The sequence below is a fragment of the Aphelocoma coerulescens genome, chromosome 2 (genome assembly GCF_041296385.1).
Source record: "Aphelocoma coerulescens isolate FSJ_1873_10779 chromosome 2, UR_Acoe_1.0, whole genome shotgun sequence".
NCBI classification, from domain to species: domain Eukaryota; kingdom Metazoa; phylum Chordata; class Aves; order Passeriformes; family Corvidae; genus Aphelocoma; species Aphelocoma coerulescens.
In genome coordinates, this window is record NC_091015.1 from 4,455,433 (window position 1) to 4,470,954 (window position 15,522).

A 15,522-nucleotide genomic window follows, 5' to 3' on the forward strand; every position below is an offset into this window, starting at 1 on the left:
ATGTATCAGGACACAAATGATGTGCCCAAGGCCAAGTGGATATTGTGTACCACAGCCAGGATTGCAGCCCTGGACTCCTGACTTCCCGAGCTGCCCTGGCACACAAGCCCAGCCTTCCTCTCTGCTGATAAGCGCAGCATCATCAGGGCTTTTGGCTGGAGGAACCGGCTTGGCTCTCACCAGCCCAGTGAGTCAAAAGCTGCATTTGTGTTGCTTCCTGGATGAGACATTGTACTGGCCAGGGTTATTTATAGCTGGTTAGTAACAATAGAGGGTTTGTATGGAGTGGTAAACCCTGGGGCTGTGTGGACTTCCACACAGAGCAGAGCCTGCTCCAGGCCACGCTGTGCTGCCACGGTGCCATGCTCCCTCCTGGCTATGGACACTCACCAACCCCTGCTCCACAGCTCATTCCTGGGAAAGCTCAGCGACGAGGGTTAAACACCACGTGGAGCCACACTCTGCTGGTTCACACATCGCTCCTCCTTCCCCAACAGCCTCCCCTTTCCACAGGCTGTTCCTGTCAGCCCTCCCTCAGATGGTTCTCATAACAGCTCCTGCTGTTTTGGCCAGGCAGTCCCAACTGCAAAGTGCAATTTTTCTCTGCTTCCTAGTTTTTACCCCAAAACCTCCTCATTCAAAGTGCACTAGGCCAAAGAGCAGCAAGAACTCTGGTAGAATCCACTCCCCACTTCTGCCAGCCATGCCAGGTCTCTTCCAGCAGTAAATGCTGAAACAGACTCATTTCTCAAAAGCATAACATTGGGAATTGGAGCATGCTCCATACTCAGCCTCTGTTCATCTGCCAGGCTGGTCTCACGACCACAGTTACATCACAGGCTTGCACAGGGGCATTCCCCAAAAGGCAGCCAGCTCCAGCTTCTGAGTGGTTTTCCATGAGGCACATATGGAAGCAGCAGTACAAGGACATTCTAAAGGCAAAGCCCATATAGGGGAAAGCACAGCTGCTCAATGACGAAAACCAAAAAACCCCACACCATTCCCCAAACCCCTTTCCCTGCATTTCATTCACCAGCAATGGGCTGCAGGCCACCCACAGCGTGATGTTGGGGAAAAGCAAGGAGAGCATCTGGGAACCTTCATCAGGAGCAGGCTCGGGGCTCTGAATTAATGGAGCTCCATAAACAGCCGGTGGAGCTGGGCTGATTTACACCCAAGGGGGTCACAGGGACCCTCCCCCTGTATGCACACACACTTTGTCTTAATCCTCCCCAACATGTTTGGGAGGCATTTGAAAACAACAGAGAGCCAACTTTTGGCTGCAAGGAGCACATGATACATCTGCACTTGGACACTGCCAAGACTCACCCGGAGTGACTTCTTATTTTATTAATGGCTGTATAATAAACTGTTGAAAACACAACTTTGCCATGGAAACACTGGCACAGCCTGCATGCAAATGTGGAGCTAGTGGGTGCTTTTTGAGTGTAGGAAACGCACATCACCCCAGGGACATCCTTGGGGGCCAGCACAGCAGCCTGACAGATTAAGCTTAGTCCCTTCCAGATGTCCCTCCATGTCCTTCCTATAAACTCTGGATCTTGGTCCTATATTTCCAGGAGCTTTGCAAGAATGACATGTGCCCAGACAGCCCAGCTGACTTCACAGGATCTACACTAAGCTCTTCAGAGCTATAGACTGAGCAGAAATGCAAATGAAAAGGGAGGTATAAGCTGCTCCCACTCTGGTCCCTCGACACTGCAGAGTTTCCCTCACCGTGGGTACCAAATTGACTGAAGGATGAGGTACTGCTCAGCACTGAGGAACTTGCTGCTCTTTTATTACTGAGGGACTGGAATATACAAACTCCTTATTAAGAGAGTTAAAAAATACATAAATGGGGGAAAGACAGAGACACAAAACCACAGAGGCTGCAGGCAGAGCCAAGAACTGTAACTGGAGCTCAGGCAGAAACACCACATGGGAAGCAGCCAGAGCTGCTGATATCCCCGGGCTGTTGCAATCGCAGGCAATCAGTTTCTTGGCACGTTCCCTCATGGTCCCGGGATCTGGGAATGCTGTAGCCACAAGGACTTGGCAGCTGGTGCACACGTGTGCCCCAGATCTGTGTTGCTCCAGAGCTACCCGAGGTGCCCGGGCACATTTGCCATCCCCACTGCAGCTGGCTCTCAGGGTTCCTGGAAATCAGGCCCGACTTTCCCAGGCATGTCAAGCCCGGGGGCACCCATTCCTGGAAAAAGCTGGCCCGAGCCCCAAGCACAGGCACTGCTGGGGATTTAATGGTGGGAACGGCTCTCACAGCGCAGCCTCCTCGCACCCAGCGCTGTCCCAGTTTCACCCACACCCCAGCCCCACTCACGTTCTGGTCCATGGTCTCGGGGATGAACTCGCCCTCGCTGTTGATGCTGGTGTAGGATCCCTGGCGGGCGATCTGCTGCTGCTCCTCGGGAACGCTCCCCGGCGGCGGAGAGCTCCGGCCGGTGTGCAGCGAGCCTAGGACAGGGACAGACACAGGTCAAGGACAGAACCTGCCAATCCAAATCCAAATCCTTCCAGAAATGCTGTTCCAGTGATCCCAGAGATCTCCTGGAGATGCTGCTGGGTTGGAACTCATGTGGACTGGAGTGGAGCTAGAGGTGTGATGCTGTTTATGGGCATCCTCCAAAGCTTCGGCAACAGGGAAAGTTTGTTACTGTAGCAGACTTGATCTTCAACACAGCCTGGATCCTAAGAGTTGTCACTGTATCCAGGTGCCATGCTGGAAAGGAAAGAGCTCTGGAGTTCTGCTGTGGTACAATCAGTCCATCTCAAAGCAAACCACAAACTCCAAACCCACCTCCCCTTTGACCTCCCTGGGCATTCCCTCCCTGGAGCAGGTCACTGCCTTGTTCAGCCACCTGGGAAACAGCCTGGCTGTGCTCAGTGCAACATCACTGAAACACTTGTTATATGGAAAATGATTTGCACTCAAACACCCTCTTCTCTCCCTTTTCCCTATTTCAAAGTAAAGAAGAAGGAAAATCAGCCCTCAAATCCAAAAACCCCAGGGCAGTAGTGACCTATGGGATCAGTTTGTCCCATCTTTGGGCAAGGGAATTGTCTCCCCTGTCTATAACCCCAGTGCCTCTACCCTGTGCATCCTGTGCACAGACAGCAAAGCTTCCCCTGGCTCCCTCTCAGGGCTCCTTTAGCAGAAGGTGATTTCCATTTTGCACCTGGGAGAGAACTCCACAGCTTCTTTATGAAGATTTACTCCTTTACTCCCCAAACCCACTCTATCCTTGTGCCTTTCCAGCTTTAGGGATTGTTGCCTTTGCCTGGCCCAGTTGCACAGCCTTGGCTCTGCCTGACTCCCTGTAGTCCCTCCCCTCCATGCCTGTGCTGTCATCACTCCATGGCAAGGAATTGCTGACGGAGATCCGTGTGGCTCTGTGCTGGAGCTTCAGCTGGTCGGCATCGTGCAACGTGAGCTTTCACACAGCACAACAACTTGTTTTCATGCAGACTTCTGAAAAGCACACATCCTTCAGGAGATAGAAAGCACATGGGGATGTGTTTCCTCCCATTTTGTGTCCATTTTGTGGCGCTCTTACCAGTTCTTACTAACAGCATGCCCAGGCTAAGCACAAGAGAAAGGTACTGGAAGGGGGCCTATCCCATCATGGAACATCAACACTGATTTATCAACACAACACTTCTGCCTCTTCTGCTGCTGTTCTGCATCACAGTCACTGTGCCAGAGGGATCTCTGGCATAAATCCATCTGCATGATCAACACCACAAACCTGAATTCCCACCTTTCACTTAAGCAGATACACATCAGGAGCTGCTAATGTTAACAGTGTCACACCAGCATTAAAGATCGTTAAATCAGGCTTTTTTGCTGGATTTATATCAAACACACAGATTTGTCTGTCCCATGCTACATGTTCCTTCTGACTCCTTGCTCAGATTGTAAAAATAAAAGTCATACGGCTTTGAGTTACTTTTTTTTTTCCTTCTTCCTATTTTCTCCTTCACAGATTTCCTGCAGGATAAGAACACAGTGAAAAAACTCCAACTGAAGTAATGCCAAGATCAAGAGGAGAGAATCTCTTGAGTGCTGCAGCACTCATAACGAACTGGCTTTCCACCAGCCCTAAAACAAAACCAGTTGGGAAGTACAGCATCCTCTCTTTGAAGATAAATAAACAAACTTTTAACTACTGAGCAGTTCGGGCACCCTGGATAAATCACTGCACCAGCAGCCCCTCGTTTGCTTAGCAGATGCCAATCTGGAATGCAGCACAAGGATATTCAGGTGGCTCTTGACCCAAAAAGCTGCTGGAGGATTCAGTGTGGTGTAAGTGCTCTATCTTAGCTCTGCTGAGCATTTCTGTTGCTGCTGCAATGAGGTGTGGGTCTGCTCATGCACTGTTGGTATCTCTTGCTCCAACAACCCATTTGTTATCCAGAAACCCTTTGACTATGATTTTACAAAGAGCTGTACATGCCCTGTTTGACTCTGAACCCAGGGAGTTAAACAAGATTTATCACAAGCACAAAGACTTTGCATGATCTCGAATTAAGCCTTTGCCTGTAACAACTACTCCCAGCCATAGATCAGCTGTGTTTGACCTTCCAGAGTCACATTTCCTGCCAAAAACTTTAAAAGGGGATAAGACACCAGCTATTTCCCAGCAGGTAAGGAAATTAAACAAAGCACTTAGGCTTTTGCATGCCTGGGAACTGCTGGAGTGAAGCAGATCCCTTTTCAGCCAGGCTGTTTGGGTAGAAGTGCTGCCCAAAGTCATTCATGCAGCTTCACACCTCCAGGAGCACTGGTTGCTGCTGCTCTGCATCCATCCATGCTCTTCCAGCTGGGAGGAACATGGGGAGGTGCTGGGAGCAGAGCTCTGGAGCTCAGGGTCAATTCCCTGCTCCAGCCCTAGCCTGCCCTGCTATAACAAAACCTCTGGCAGTCCCAGTGCTGCTGGAGGAGGGGAGGAATGGAAAAGAGTGGTCAGAGGAAGAGTGCAACAGGAGTACTTCATGGCAGGCTTAATTCATAGTGGGGAAAACACAAGGCACATGGGATATACTGGATAATGCTGATTAACCCATCCTGAGGCAGAGGAAGAAACAGACAGAAAAGCCCAGATGTGCCTGTTTGACACATCACAGATGCTCTTCGCACTGGACCTAATACTCAAGAAACAGCAGCAGCACCAGGCAGGGAGAGGAGGCCCCCAAGGGACTGTCCTGGAGTCTGTGGGATTACATGTCAGCTCCATTGGGGATGGGGCAGGCTGTGAGGCACTTCTGTGCAGGCAGAGCACTGGTCAGATCTGTTCAGGATTCCTGAACTCAGAGAAACTCTGCAAATTGGCACTGGTTGAGCACCTGACCTCAGTTACTCTCTGCAGCAAGGTGCTTTGGGAGGGATTCCTGCTCCATGTTACACACACGAATGTAAAGCCATACTTGTGAGACATGAGCACAGCGTGTCCCGAGGACAGAGAGCCGGGACAGCACGGAGACTCACAGTCACTGCTGGCACCCACTGGGGCCTTTCATGTTCCCTCCTGATGTTTTTATTTAAGAAGTGCCTTTCATGCAGTATGTGCAGAGCTCGTGGTGCTGCACGTACAGCCAGTTCCCCTGTGCCAGGCTTGGCTTCCCTCCACCCCCGCATTCCCTGGCTTCATCTTCCCCTGCTCTTCCCAAAACTTCGCCCATTACTGACCAGCACCATGCAGGGAAGAGAAGCCCCTTAACAGCCAGAGCTGGGGAGGGTTTGCTGGCAGCTGCCACTGCTCACAGCTGCAGCCACGGGGAGCCCAGCCCTGGGATGACGCTCCCGAACGAGGGACACGACGTCAGGATGTGCTGGCAGAAACACCAGGCTCAGGACAGGGCTGCACAGGAGGAAGAGAGAAACCTACTGGAGAATTCTCACTCTGGTCCTGTCAAGGGGAGCTGTGAGCAGATGGACCAAATCTCCCTCAATTTCTTCTTTTCCGGTGGGATGCCTACAAGTCTCCCTCCTCTCCATGCTGATCCCTCTGAGGATGGATTCCTAAGTCTTGATTTAAGGCAAATTTAGGGTACTTTTAAACTAATAAGCAAGAGCCTATTTTCTAGCCCTGAAGCAGCTGGCATGATGCACATAGATAAATTTTCCTCCTCAAAACAGTGTGGGTCTCATCCATCCTAACTCCTGCAACACTCCTGGTCTGGACAGGGCTGGCAGGCACATGAAGTCATGGCTCGGCAGCCTGGTTTTCCATGAAAAAAACCAGCAAAATAAAGCTTCTGGCAAATGTTTCCACTGAAATGGTGATGCTGGAATGGAGCTCTTAAATAATTTGTGGATAATGTTCTGAAACACGTATTTCTTCAAAGTAAATAAAAACAATCCCCAGTTATCTGAAAATCCAGAACCCAAAAAGATTTTAATCCAAGTTTCCTTGCTCTTTTGCTGGCCACCAAAAACCTGGAAGGGGATTTCCACTGAAAAAGTTTATGGGGGGAAAAAAAAAAAAAAGAAAATATTGACTTTGCATAAGGTTTTTCAGGGACACAGAGTGAAGACATATTCTGCCCAGAAGAAGCAAAAATAGCTAAATCTTCCCCAGAACATCCACCTCCCTTTCCAGTGTGCTTGTGCCAATAACATACAGTTTTATTATTTTCTGCTGCTGTTTACATGGCAGAGTCAGCAGAAAAACATGAGACATCTCAGAAACATGGAGAACATGACCCTGAACTACCTTGTATTATAAAGACACTTTAAATCTCCTTTTAAATGTGGTTTCAAGAGAAAAGCTGAACTGAGTTAAAATCCTCTTTTGGTAGCAACCACTTTGGTGACAGCAGAAGGAAAACACTGTGAAATGCCTTGTGACTGCAGATGAAGAATAGTTTCTCCTACAGAATTCCCAGCCTCTTAGGATGCCTTTTGACTGTGCACCAAGTCCAGTGAAATCCCTGCTTGGGGAAACCAGAACAGCATCATGTCTGTCTGTCTTTTCCCTGGGTTTTATGCTCCATTTGAAATGCTGCTCTCCCTGTCAGCTCACTGGAGTTTCTGCCCAGCTGCTGGATCGCCCACTTCTGACTCAGGAGGTCAAAAATGTATCTGCTGGATTGTGAGTGCCTCCTAAGCAGAGCTTCAGTAGCTTCATGCAGACCCCAGATAACCCTAAGAGAGGAGTGACCTTCTGTTATCATGCAGAGGGCTTGCTGAAACCTCTTTGCAAGAGTGATGGTTTACATGGAAAAAGAAACAGAGCTATGACTGATAATTGGGCTGGTTACCTGACTACATAACAGTGCCAAGGACTCTGGTTTTGGTGCATTAGCTCCTGAAAATCCCAACATTAGCACACTCTGCATCCCACAGCTGGTGCTGCCCAGTGCTCTTCCTCCATTACCTTGACTAAAGCAGCACATTATGCTCATTCCTCCACTCTGCTCTTCAAGCATTCCCTCAAAATCCATTTGGACCTCAGGCTCTCACCCTTGCAGAGCAGATATCTCACCCTTTGTCTGCCTTGTTTAAGCTCCAGGTGTTCTTAAGGCAGTGACACCTCACAGTCAATGGTGCAGACCTGGTCAGGAACCAGCAGCTCCAAAACAGTAAGGACAGGCGTGGCATAAAAGTTGCTAGGAAAGCCTTAACTTTGCAAGAACCCATCTTCCCACTAGCACAGCTACACATGGAATCAATTCTGCCCAGCCTGCTCAGCTTGCACGTCAGTGACAGCTCCCAGTGCCACAGCTCTTTGCTGGCTCACATTAACAGCCTAACACGTGCCAAGAAAAAGGGCAGCAGAGATGTTTTTCTCCAGCACAGTCTCTACTGAGACTCTGTGCTTTACTACCTATTTATGTGTGCCTTTCATTCAGGGTCATTTCGTGACCCTGCCAAACTCTCAGGAGCCATGGGAGCCAGGAGAAAAAAAACCAATAGAAGAAGACAACCCTGGTACATCCCAGCACCAGGCCCAAAGACAGCCCTTGCACATGTGCCTCCCATCCCTGGCATCAGTGAGAGCTGGGCATGGCTGCACAAGGGGTGTGTTGGACCTACCCTAGAAGAACATTTTCTGTACATCTTGTCTGAGATGCAGCAAACCACAGGATATTTTATCAAGGCAGCACAGGCTATGAAACAGAGAAGGGGCGAGTCCTTGGAGAAAAACACTCTTTTGTTGCACAGAGTTTGGAAGTATTTAGTGCCATATAAGTACAAAGGATCTTTAGAGCATGAAGTATATCTCCACATGTATTTCTGAAGGAGGGCCCCACTTTATTCAAGGCTGTCAGTTCTACAGGTGGCAAGAACTTGCATGCAAATGACAGGGATCTCTAGAAATTACCCTATAACCTGCACCCACAGACATGGCAGAGAATATTCTCTGTGTGAAACAATCATTAATCCTGCCTGTAGGTTGGAATGTGAATAATTATACCCCTGCTATACAGTCCTACAGATTGCTTTACAAGTTCTGCACAAAGCACCCTGCTCTCTACAAAATCCTACAAGGCTCTTCACACAAAACCTCCTACACACAGCTGATCAACAGGATTTCAAAAAGCTCAGAGCATTTTAGAAAGCAAGAAAAGCACAAACGCAAGCCCAGAAAACCAAAGAGAAAACCACAAAAGGCTACAAACAAACTCCAGTCCCTGCAGGGCTGCAAGAGGAGATCAGGCATTTGCCAGCCTGGCTTCAGGGTTTCAGGTACCTGTTTCCAGCACCTCTGAAGGAAAGGGATGCTTCCCTTCCTCTGGAATGCGACCACTGTAAAACACCGCACACACTCATTCCCCTGAGAAACCCCAAAACCAGCTACCACAGATGTCACCTCACTAACAAGCACAGGGACATGTATTTGGTCTCTATGTGGTGAAGCTGGTCCCAGCCCAGGAGCTAAGGAGCCCAAGCCCACTTAACTACATTATTCTGCCACCTGGGAAAGGGGGACAGATACTGAGAGAACGACAGCATGTGGTTAAAGGAATAGCCAAAGGTTCCAAACAGCCTTGGCTTTCTATAGATTCTCATTTTTCACTTTGATAAAGCTCAGTGGCATCAAATTCTCTGGAAATTTTTGTCACTGCATTTCCCACCCCCAAATTACACCCCAGGTCCCCTGTTCTCTTCACTTTTGTGCTCAAAGAGACTCTGCTCAGCACAACCTTGCCCAACCTGCAGAGTCTCTTCCTCAGGATGAAGACGAACAGCAACTGCACTGAATTATTGTGGGGGCCATCAGGGTGGCCATCCAGATTGTTACACACAGAGGGTTGTGACAAACAAAGAGGAAAGGAGTGGTGGCCATGTAGAAATAGCAGAAAACACCCCGCAGAGCGTTGTGTTTCACTGACCTGTCGAATACTTGCGCGTCCTCTCGGAGTCTTTGTACAGGGATCCCATGATATCACCCATGGATCTGGAGATCCTCATTTCATGCTGCTTGCTGTTGTTCGGCTGCAGGAGCTGGTAATCAGACAAAGGGAATGATCAGGCTTGGCCAGAGCCCTGTGGACACACCATGTGAAACCCTGTATTTGGCTCCCCGTGACCCTATTACCCAAGAACTATAAAAACAAAAAAAAAAAGAAAGAAAGAAGACATGCACGTAATCTAGAGTGATCCAAAAACCATTCACAAACAATTCACATCTGTTAATAAAACACTCTACTAAGATTAAGCTCCCACTGATAAAGGCAAATACAGATATTTGACATAAAAGACTGTTCCTGTACTGCATCATCTCCAGATAGATACAGAGACTGATCACTGGACTGAAAACATTAGCAAACCCAAAATCAGCACCTCTCCTCCATGCTCCCTAGACCCCAGGGGCAGCCTAGGCACTGCAGAGGTTCCTCTGCAACAGGGCAGAGGAAGAGAGAGTGGAAGGTCAGGGAAGATAGGTAAGGGAAGAGCAAAAAAATGCATATCCAGCTGGTAGCTTGGAAGTGACCAGGTTTTACCAAGAGACTAAGACCACATGCTACAGCGAGCTGTGATTTTGTGATAATTTAATGTATGACCTCGGAGCCGTGTGCTCTCACCCACAGGAGCACGGCCACGTGCTGCAGGAAGAGATGGGCCTGCTCTCAAAGGCAGGCAGGAATCTACCTGGCTCCTCTGCTCTCAGCAGCTGACTTGCAATACTGCTGTGCTCCTACAGATTGCCCCATTCCCACACAGGGTTTAGGAAACCCCAACTGATGGCTCAGTTTCCCCCTGGCACTCTGGTCCCTGCACTTTCCAAGCCTCTCAAAAGGAGTGGAGAAGCTCCAGGGGCTGTGAGCACGAGCAGTAGCACACGGGTAAGCACTGAGTTTCAAGACTCCCAGTCTCTCCAGCACTTCTAGGAAATAAACAGAAGAAACAGAGTTGCAACATCTACAAATCCCTTGCTTTGCAGCCTGTGCTTGGGGCAGCACGACATGTGCTTTGGCAAGACACTCTGTGTAAGTGAGGTCAAGCTAACAGGCTTAACTGCAAAACCACTGAGCTCAGGAAAAACTAATAAATAAATAAAGATGGAAAAAACCCAGACAGTTCTACATGAGACCGAAGGATTCTCTGGTTTGCTCTTCCCAGCGTTTAGCACTGCCAGCAGCTCGTGGAGGAAGCAGTCCCCATGCTGCCACCCAGTATGGCAAGGGCCAGGGCATCACCCTGAGTACAGACCAGAGGTGACAAAGGAATGGTGGAAGCACCCCTAGGAAGAAAGCACAAAGGGTTCTCTCAGGGTTTAACCTTGTTTGAGGGTCAGTCTGGTATTTAACCCTTCACAGGATGCAGGAGGAGCTGGAGGGAGCTGAGCTCAGCCTCTGGGCTACTATCACAGGAAGATTTCCAAGCAGCTGAGCCAGAGCAGGGCTGACCCCCCTCATAACCAGCTTGCCCTCTGCTCTGCACCATCAGGAGACTCTTTTCCACTCCCCAACACAATAACAAGGCATCTGACTCCGGACACAAAAGAGCAGAGAAGGTGAAGGGCTCACATTCGCTTTCTTTGGAGCGCTCACAAGGATCCGCAGGCTCTTCAGGGAAGGGCTCAGCTCCAACTGTTCCATTGCTTTGTCCAAATCTTCCTGGGATTTCAGTGGGATCAGGAGCTGGAAGGGATTAAACAAATACCAGGGAATGGCAATGTCACACTTTTGGGTAAATAGAAGGAGCCAGATTCTTACAGGGAGCAGCTTGGGAACTGGGGGACGAGGGAGGGACCCAAGCAGGTGATGGAAAACGGAGCCCCTGTGCTCTCCAGCTTGCCGAGCTCTAATATTTTCTTCCAAGACCTCATCTACCGAGGAACAGATGCAAAAAAATCACAACAAACAACATCTGCAAGGAGAAAGCTTAAAGGTCACACCAGCAATCCAGCTAGTGGGAAAAAGAGAGGGCTGGGATGAAACCTTGGGCTTACTGCCTGCTACTCTGGGGCTGCTCTGATTCTGCAGGCAGGACCAGCTGCTACCCAGCCCCAAAACAACCCCACACATTCTTCCTAGGTTGATGGTCACGCAGCAGTGCTCCAAGACACCAGTGAGTTACACCCAAGGATTTACTCTGGCAGATGCTTTGTGCCCTTCCCTACTGCTCCAACCCGTGCTCCTGCACACTGACACAGCTCCCTAGTGCCTGGCCATCAGGTGAAACCAGGGAACATCCCACAAATAAGAGTCTTTTCCTTTTGATGTGAAAGGTGTGCATTGCTCTCCTTCCAAGAACCACTTCTTTCACTCCCAGCAGAACAAATTCACCTTCTGCTCTTTGTAAGAACAGAGAACTACACAGTGCTGTGTCTGTCAGGCAGCAAAAAGTCCTGATGTTTTCCTGGGAAATGGCAGACTATTGCCCTCATACTTGCACGGGGAATCTGACCCTCCCAACATCGCTGTGTGGTGTACCATGTCCTGCAGACAGCCTGCAAAGCCTCCAACACCCCACACAGCTGCACTTCAGAGGAGCTCCGTGGCCTTCTGCTGCCCTGGGCTAAGATTAAAAGCACAACTTCCTGCCCCTCATTCTGGGATATTCTGCCTAATCACACACCAAACAGGCCTCGGCCCCTGCAGGTTGCCTTGGGCACTGAATCCAGCCAACACAGCACATGTTATTCTCGTGCCCGCGCCAAAGTACACGGTAATTCCACTGACCAAAGGCACCGAGCAGCCACAGCTCCCAGCAGGCTCTCACTGGTTTTACTGGGAGCCACAGTTTCCCAGAACTCCCGAAAAGTGGCTCAGCCCCCTGGGTGATCAGGGCTCCTGCCACCAACCACAGCAAATCCACCTCAGAGCAGCTGCCACACACGGTGACACTCACAAGCCAACTGGGACAACCTTTTGATCCCAGGGTGTTGCCAAGGGTTTGGCTGTTGGCCAGTAGGCAAATACACCTCAGACTGTGCTCCTGGCCTTATGGCCAAGAGGGCCAGTGATATCCTGGGGTGCATTGGGAAGGGCATTCCCAGCAGGTCAGGGAGGGGATCCTGCCCTTCTGCTCAGACCTGTGAGGCACATCTGGAGTGCTGTGCCCAGTTCTGGACTTCTCAGGACAGGAGGGACATGGAGCTCCTGGAGTGGGTCCAGCAGAGGCTACAAGGAAGATTAAGGGACTGGAGCATCTCTCTTACAAGGAAAAGCTGAGGAAGCTGGGGCTGTTCAGCCTTCAGAGGAGACACTGAGAGGGGACCTCACCAATGTCTGTCCCTGTCTGCAGGGAGGGCTCAGAGCACAGACCAGGCCCTGCTTCATGGGGCCCAGCAAGGGCACCAGAGGAATGGGCAGGAACTGATGCTCAGGAAGTTCCACCTGAACATGAGGAAGAACTTTGTGCAGTGACTGAGCACTGGACAGATTGTCCAGAGAGGGTGAGGAGTCTCCTCACCGGGATATTCCAGAGATGTCTGGGCACAATCCTGTGCCATGTGCTTCTCTCTCTTCTTGACCCTACGTAAAAAGGGAGGCTGGACCGGATGACCCACTGTGATGCTTTCCAACCTGACCCATTCTGTGATTTCCTCTCATCCTTCATTCATATTTGAATGAACAACCTGTGTCCCCTGCAGATATCAGACAAAGATGATATTGAATATGTCTCCCAAATGCAGTGCTCAGCCTACTCCCTTAAGAGGTGGAGAGGTTCCATTGGGGAGCCCTCTTTAAGTTCACAAAGGCTCCACAGGAAGGTTCTGCCTCAAGCAGACAAGGCTCCTCCCCTACACTCACCCCAACAGAACTGAGAATGGTGGAGAGCTGCTCTCCCTTGTTTCACCACCAAGCAGAACTTGACTCTGAACTCTAAGCACAGCCCCGCTGCCCACCCATCCTTTTACTGAGCTCCTCACAAGTGTTCAGAGCGATCCCCCAGCTGCTGCTCTGAACAGAATGTTCTATAAGGTCACTCCATCTCTCTCCAACATCACAACATGAACATGCTTGTGTGCCTTCTTCAGAGGAGCCAAAAACAGGGAGAAATTGCCCTCTTGTAACAGGGACTGGAGCCAGTATTTAGCTTGGCTTTACCTATTACCCACATCTGGCAAGAAAATGCTGCTCCATTTGGCTTCTAGACTGTGGCACATATGGGTATCAGGAACAGCCATCTGCTAGTCAATGCAGACTCATGCAGAACCATGGAAGTAATTGCCAGGGTGGATTTCCAGCAACTGGGTTTATTTGATCTAAAGACTGAGTAGCCGTGATTAACAGCAAAGTTTACCTACACAGAAGTTACACTAAATAGAGCTTATTAGATTTTATTTTCCTGCTTTTAAATAGTATCATCCCCTGGAGCCTGATGTTTTAGTGGGGGACTTGATGGTCTCTCCACTGCAGGTTGAGAAAGTGAGAGCAAAGGCTGAGGTTTCACCAACTGCAGCAGCACTGCCAGACCTCACTCCGTAAGACACCGCAGAAAGCCAAAGAATTGTAGGAAACAGGGTCGGGGAAAAATCTGAGAGGTCAATTAGTTCATCTTCCTGCCCAATGCAGGACCAACTGGCATCAACAATTCTCGACAAATGTTTGTTAAATATGCTTTTATCTCCTCCTTCCCCCCCTCAATGGTGTCTCTACCATTTCCCCAGGCTTTAATTCTCCCTAAGCCCCCAGATCGATGCTGAGGGCAGCCTTGGAGGAGACATCCGGAGGTCAGAGGAGAGGTGGTGGCACATTGAGGTTCAGGGAACTTCTGCCCAAGGTCACATCACAAGTTGGTGTCTGTGCTGCCCCTGGCCAGGCCAGGTTTTGCTGTCCCACTCCTCAGAAAGCCCAGCCTAGAACTAACACAGACGTGCCCCATGGGGGACACCCATGGCCAGGCCCTGCTCTTATCTATACCAGCCCCAGCCTGCTGATTCCGTGGTCCCACCAGGATGTGATTCATGCATGCCCCTGCTCCACCCAGCTGGCATGCTCATCTCACTGCTCCTGGCTTCAGGACTCCTCCTTCACCAGGACAGGGACTGCCACTCGGTGAGATTTTGCAGGGGCTTGCTGACCTCAGTGTAAATTTAGTCTACAAGGTGCCAGAACAAGAGAGATGTCTGATGGCAGCAAAGAATTACTGCACAGCTCCCTTGGAGCATAAAGACAGGATGAAATATTTAACTGCAATGAGTCTGTGGTCACGTTCCCTCTGAGACTTGTAGCCATGACACCCCAAACCCTGACCCAGGAGTCAGATGCTGGAATGTCACCCCATGGACACGTAGGCTATGTCCCCAAAGATCCCTCTTGTCTGTTTATAGTGTTTCCACAACGACAACCCTGAATTACTGCTTCTCAGACATCTTCCCAAAGCTATGGGTTCTCATGAGATGGAAATTTTATGTATAAGAAAACAAAGCATTGGAAGTCATCCCCCACTCTAAGAAGTCAGGAGTACCCACAGGCCTGCTCATGGCCCTGCTATGTGCTGTGCACATGCCCAGAAAGACAGTCTCTAACATGGCATAAAAGGCATTATTTAAGCTTCTGTTTGCTGTTGTTGGAAAGAAATCCTCCTCCAGTGGGAAGAAACCTGGAATGAAATGAGTCATTCCTGGAGAATTCAATGGCAGGCTTTTCCCAGGAGGGCTGTCAAAGATTAGAAACCTGACTGCATTCAAAGTCAAAACCCAGTGGACACTTTGGTATCATGAGGTACCTATCGTAAAAGAATAGGAACTTTCTTTGTGGAGCAGATCTCTGTTGAAACAGAAGGGAGGAGAAAATAATACATGGGGGAAAAAAAAGAAGAAAGCTCTCTTCAGGACCACTCTCTCCATTCATACTTTGATTAAAGGCTGCAGGTCATCTGCAATTAATACTTGAACAAGCCAGCTGTCAGGACAGATCCAAAAAGATCTGTGTTTAAAAGCCCACCTCTTTGCCATTTGGCCCTCTCTTCCTTCCCAAAGCCAAACCCACCCTGAGAGTCCAGTGGCTCCAGATGCCTCACAAGAAAACACTGAGCACACCAAAACAGATGCCAAGGATTTCCCCCCTTCTGCTAACAGCCCTCAGCAGGACCCTCCTTTC

The 15,522-nt window shown here is 49.6% G+C and overlaps 1 protein-coding gene across 4 annotated transcripts in view; it reads right to left on the reverse strand.

Moving 5' to 3' along the window:
• Nucleotides 1–15,522, reverse strand: part of LOC138106176 (mitogen-activated protein kinase kinase kinase 3-like) — a 76,514-nt gene that overhangs the window by 15,489 nt on the left and 45,503 nt on the right. For all 4 annotated transcript variants that reach the window (XM_069006321.1, XM_069006319.1, XM_069006320.1 and 1 more), the window contains 3 exons: nt 10,996–11,109; nt 9,358–9,469; nt 2,342–2,475 (listed from right to left, as the gene is read on the reverse strand). In XM_069006321.1, coding sequence (XP_068862422.1) covers nt 2,342–2,475; nt 9,358–9,469; nt 10,996–11,109 — 360 coding nt within the window. The remainder of the gene's footprint in view (nt 1–2,341; nt 2,476–9,357; nt 9,470–10,995; nt 11,110–15,522) is intronic.